Source organism: Fundulus heteroclitus, chromosome 9, assembly GCF_011125445.2.
Source record: "Fundulus heteroclitus isolate FHET01 chromosome 9, MU-UCD_Fhet_4.1, whole genome shotgun sequence".
In the NCBI taxonomy this organism is placed as follows: domain Eukaryota; kingdom Metazoa; phylum Chordata; class Actinopteri; order Cyprinodontiformes; family Fundulidae; genus Fundulus; species Fundulus heteroclitus.
The window spans coordinates 34,382,265-34,387,488 of record NC_046369.1 but is presented as its reverse complement, the minus strand read 5'-3'; the positions used below and the strand labels follow the sequence as shown (position 1 = coordinate 34,387,488).

The window sequence follows — 5,224 nt, the reverse complement described above, 5'->3', positions numbered from 1 at the left end:
GCATTTGTTTGGTTGAAAGGGATCTAGAATTGGTCTCTAAATGTCACGGCATTCATACTTTCCCTATACTGTTACAGAACGTTACATTTTCAGGGTGGAATTTCTGCTAAGCTTGCTCCACGTTGAAGGTCACATACCAAGCTACGCTTCCAAATGATTATAAAACGGGGACTTTACACTATACTGTGGCTACTGAATGTTTACCACACAGTATTAAATTGCACAAATGACATGACATGTTTGTCATCAGATGTACAATAAATTCCAAAATAAATTACAATTGTCAAAGTTTAATGGGACTCTGTTTTATTTTTATTTATTTATTTACAAGGAATGATTGTCCAGATAAAACTCTAAATTGGTTGAGTTGATGAATTCAACTCAACCACCCTGTCCTCAACTCTCCACACATCTCCAAACCACCAGCCCTCCAGAGACCTACCCCCCCCCCCCCCCCCCCGCCACTCCTATCAACGACTGACCCATCCACACCATCAGCCCTACCTTCCTCCCCCCTCACAGTCACCTCAATGCAGGTGAGAGGACAGCTGATGAGGCAGAAACAGAGGAAAGCCGCAGGACCGGACGACATCCCCCCCCCAGGCTGCTGAGGACCTGTGCAGATGAGCTCTGTGAGGTCCTCAGCTACATCTACAACCTGAGCCTCAGCCTCGGGGTGGTGCCCACCCTGTGGAAGACCTCCTGTGTGGTACCGGTTCCCAAAACCCCGCACGCCAGGGAACCGGCCCACTTCAGACCAGTCACCCTGACCTCCCACCTGATGAAGACCATGGAGCTCCTCATCCTTGCTCACCTGCGCACCGTGGTGAGCCCCACCCTGGACCCGCTGCAGTTCGCCTACCAGCCCAACATCGGAGTAGAGGACGCCATCATCTACCTGCTGCAGCGGGCGCTAACCCACCTGGAGACCACCGGGAGCGCTGTGAGAGTCATGTTCTTTGACTTCTCCAGCGCTTTCAACACCATCAGACCGGTGCTACTGAGGGGGAAGCTGGAGGATGCTGGAGTGGACAAACATCTGGCTGACTGGACCATGGACTACCTCACTGACCGCCCTCAGTACGTGCGGCTGAACGGCTGTCAGTCAGAGGTGGCACTCTGCAGCACCGGGGCCCCCCAGGGCACCGTTCTGTCTCCGTTTCTCTTCACCCTCTACACCTCGGACTTCACCTACAACACGGACAGCTGCCACCTTCAGAAGTTCTCTGATGACTCGGCCATTGTGGGCTGTGTGTCTGAGGGGAACGAGCTGGAGTACCGGTCGGTCGTCATGGACTTTGTGGACTGGTGTGAGAAGAACCACCTGTGTCTAAACACCAGTAAGACCAAGGAGATGGTGATCGACTTCAGGAGAAGACCCCCACCTCACTCACCTGTGAACATCCAGGGGCAGGACATAGAAACTGTGGAGAGTTTCAAATACCTGGGTGTTCACGTCAATAATAAGCTGGACTGGACTCACAACACTGACGCCCTGTACAAGAAGGGCCAGAGCCGGCTCCACCTCCTGAGGAGGCTGAGGTCCTTTGGAGTGAGCCAGCCTCTGCTAAAAACTTTCTATGACTCTGTGGTGGCCTCAGCCCTCCTCTACACTGTTGTCTGCTGGGCCCCCGGCAGCGCAGAGCGGGACAGAAAGAGACTGATAAGCTGGTGAGGAAGGCCACTTCTGTCCTGGGCTGGACTCTGGACTCTGTGGAGGAAGTGGCTGAGAGGAGGGTGTTGTCCAAGTTCACATCCATCATGGACAACACCTTCCACCCCCTGCACCAGACTGTAGAGGAGCTCAGCAGCTCCTTTAGCGATAGTCTTATACAACCTGTGTGTAAAAAGGCGCGCTACCGCAGGTCATTCATTCCTGCTGCTACCAAATTATACAATGCTGCACTATAACTGTAACCATAACTGTAATAACTAATGTGCAATATATATATATATATATATATATATATATATATATATATATATATATATATATATATATATCACCGTGAATGTTAATAAGACATCATATGAGACATCATGAGAAAGATGTCTCATTTTCATCTAAGAAAAGAAAAAAATGACATTTAATTATTTAATGTCATAATTTAAAAGTATAACTTAATTTTTTGGTGGTACATTTATATATTTAATTTTATATTGCATGCGTCCGGCGAAACCTACATGTTTAGCTTTGGCTGGATTGGCATTATAAAAGCTGAATATGCAGCATTCCATAGATTTTTGTTCAGCTGTACCTTACGCGTTCCACCTTGGCTCTTTATTTACCCAGATTCATCCTTGCATAAATGAATCACAAATAAGGAAAAGTATGTTCCAGAATCATTCATTGTGCAAAATTATGCTAAGAAACTATTTCTTGACAAAAAAAATGTATCTGTGAATGCCTCAAAAGACCCAGAATCAGGGCGTAATGGAGCAGCATCATACAGTCCATACAGCAATATAGGAATTATAAAACATACTACAGATAATTATAATTATCAGTATATACAGTAGATTTAGGAAAACTCTTAACTTTAAATTGGATTAAAAGACAATGTTCAGAATTACATGAAAGCTTCTGATAGTATACAAGCTTCATTAAGAATTAAATCAAATAACTCAAAAAGGAAAGATATAATTAATTACTCATATTCTGTACATACCTCACACCAAAAAAAATACCGTAGAATGTGCGTGGACCCCAGACCGTGTGGAGAGGAGGGAAACTAAGATCACTGCAATCTGAAACGGTAGAATTTGAGATTCCATTAGTACAGCCGATGCAAAAACAATCATTGGCAGTTATGTAAATAAAACAAAAAAAATCAAGAATATGACACAGGAAGACATTTGTATAGCATAAAAATGATAGGACATGTGAAAACAGGAGAAAACAGAAAATAAGAATCAGCCACAGGCCTTGTGGATTTTTTTTCTATTAATTCATGTCCACTCCAGTCCAGTTGGTGGTGGTAGTTCACCTCCCAATCGCCATAATATGCCATTAGAAGAAGAACAACAACAATGAACGCACCTCTGGCTCCACCTGGTGGGGCCGGTGAGTCTTTACAGCCGTGTACGTCATCAACTGTAGACGCACTACCACAGGAAAACCACAGCAAGAATGGTAAGAAACCCGAATATTTTTAACTTAATAACGCTTTAGGAGAATACTTGTGACAAGTCCAACTATTCTGTGACTCCGGCCTTCTTAACATTATTTAAGTGGTCTGGGTCCCGGCGGCTCTTTATGAACCTCCTCCGCCATGCTCGACATGTAGCTCCAAGCTAACAGTAACGTTAGCATGTCGCTCTGTTTCCCAGCTTTTCTACTCGTTTTTCAAGTCGCTGGTGGGGAAGGACGTGGTGGTGGAGCTCAAAAACGACCTGAGGTTAGTGTCTAGAGCTAAATGAAGCGAAATGGCGTTGAAGTCAAACACCAACCGGTGGAACGGGGTTCTCTGCAGCAGCTGCTGGGCTCCATTCAGACTCAGGAAGCTCGCTGGATGAATCGCTCCAGCGGCTAAGCAGGAGTTGCTGCATGAATATGTTGCTGTAACATGATGAAGTAAACTACCCTGCCTTGTCAGGCAGCTTTTTGTGAATCGATGAAGAGGATTTTGTCGATATGAAGGAGGCTGAGTAATGCATAATCCCTGTGCCAACATAGAGTCACTGATATCCATCTCCTGTTTTCAGCATCTGTGGAACGCTTCACTCTGTCGACCAGGTTGGATTTATCATTTTCACTTGAAATCCAAGTCTTTGAGGTTATTACAAATGGTTTTCTCATATTATTTATTTGTCTTTTAGTACCTGAACATCAAGTTGACAGACATCAGTGTCACAGATCCAGAGAAATATCCACATATGGTAAGCTGCTAAACCTCAGGTTTCCATCACATCCAGTCCCGCGTCCTTCCAGACATCCATCAGTTTGTCTTTACACCCACCGTCCAGCTCTGTCTCAGTTTGTTCTTCCCTCCTCCCATCCATTACTTATGGACTTTTTTCTGCCTTTCTTCTTGTATTTATACATTTAGAACAACTTAAAACAGACTAAGAGCTCCTTAAATTTAATTTTGACATGAAGTACTGTGTAGGGCCCCTGAAAGAGAACCATAGCACCCTCTTTAAAGGTCTGTCTGTCTGTCCTAGTGGACAGACCACAGGTGCATGTCAGCAGCCGTTAAACTTCAAATCAGTGGCGTTGTAAAGACGCAGCTAGCTGCCAAATGTGTGAATGAGCTCACGTGAAAACCTTCAGTAATATGTGTAAAATCTAACATCCCGCACTAGAATCGGGTATTTGTTCAATCTTGAGGCGGATCTGCAACATCTCCACCATGTCCTGCCTTACTTTGCTGCAGCTGTCGGTGAAAAACTGCTTCATCCGCGGATCCGTGGTGCGATATGTTCAGCTGCCGGCAGACGAAGTGGACACGCAACTGCTTCAAGATGCCGCGCGAAAAGAAGCCATGCAGCAGAAGCAGTGATGGGGTCTGGTACGGGGGGGTCGTGGGTGGGTGGGTAACAGGTAGAGGGATGAGGCATGACTACTTTAGGTCTTGTAATAACTTTATGTACACAGCTGTTGAATAGCCATTTGATTTACTTGTTAAAAAGGCCATTTTTAGTGCATTCCTGACAGTCATTTGCAGAGGCGTGTTTATTGGAGTTGTCTTGACCTCAAAGTGTGGCGCCTTTAACTGATTCCTTTTAGTTTAGAAGAATTTATTTTATTTTCCTCATCAAGGAATTATCCTGCCTTTCGCCTCAACATGTTGAATTTTGTTTTTGATGTTGGAGAAAGAAGTTTCTGTGTCAACATCTGCTGTGACGATGGAAGACGTTTTGTAATTAAGTGTATTTTTTGGAAATAAAGCTAAAAAAACAAAAAATTTGGCTTGGTTGGATTTGTCCAAATCAGAGTGCTGAGTCGACTGAAATCTGAGCCTATATTCTAATTTTTTACACAACTGCCCTCACAGATCTGAATTTATTTAAATTTTAGTATTGTTTGTTTTTTAAGATTTTGTCATGTTTCAAAATTTATGCTCAGTGTATTTTTTTTTTATATTATAGACCAACACGAACCATTGGAACATGAACAGGGGGTTAAACCTCTGTCGTGCTTAGGATGATGATCACTGTCTGTTTTCCTCCAGTTATCGTATTTTGCATGTCGGCCAAAATCCCCGATGCTATGGTCTCATCT

The 5,224-nt window shown here is 44.2% G+C and overlaps 1 protein-coding gene across 1 annotated transcript; it reads left to right on the top strand.

Annotated features, from left to right (window-relative positions):
* Positions 1-3,011: 3,011 nt before the first annotated feature.
* smx5 lies at positions 3,012-4,899 on the top strand. The gene is made up of 5 exons (XM_012861168.3): positions 3,012-3,133; positions 3,331-3,398; positions 3,706-3,736; positions 3,820-3,879; positions 4,377-4,899. The coding sequence occupies exons 1-5, from the start codon at positions 3,131-3,133 to the stop codon at positions 4,500-4,502; spliced, it is 288 nt and encodes a 95-aa protein (XP_012716622.1). The 5' UTR covers positions 3,012-3,130; the 3' UTR covers positions 4,503-4,899.
* Positions 4,900-5,224: the final 325 nt, after the last annotated feature.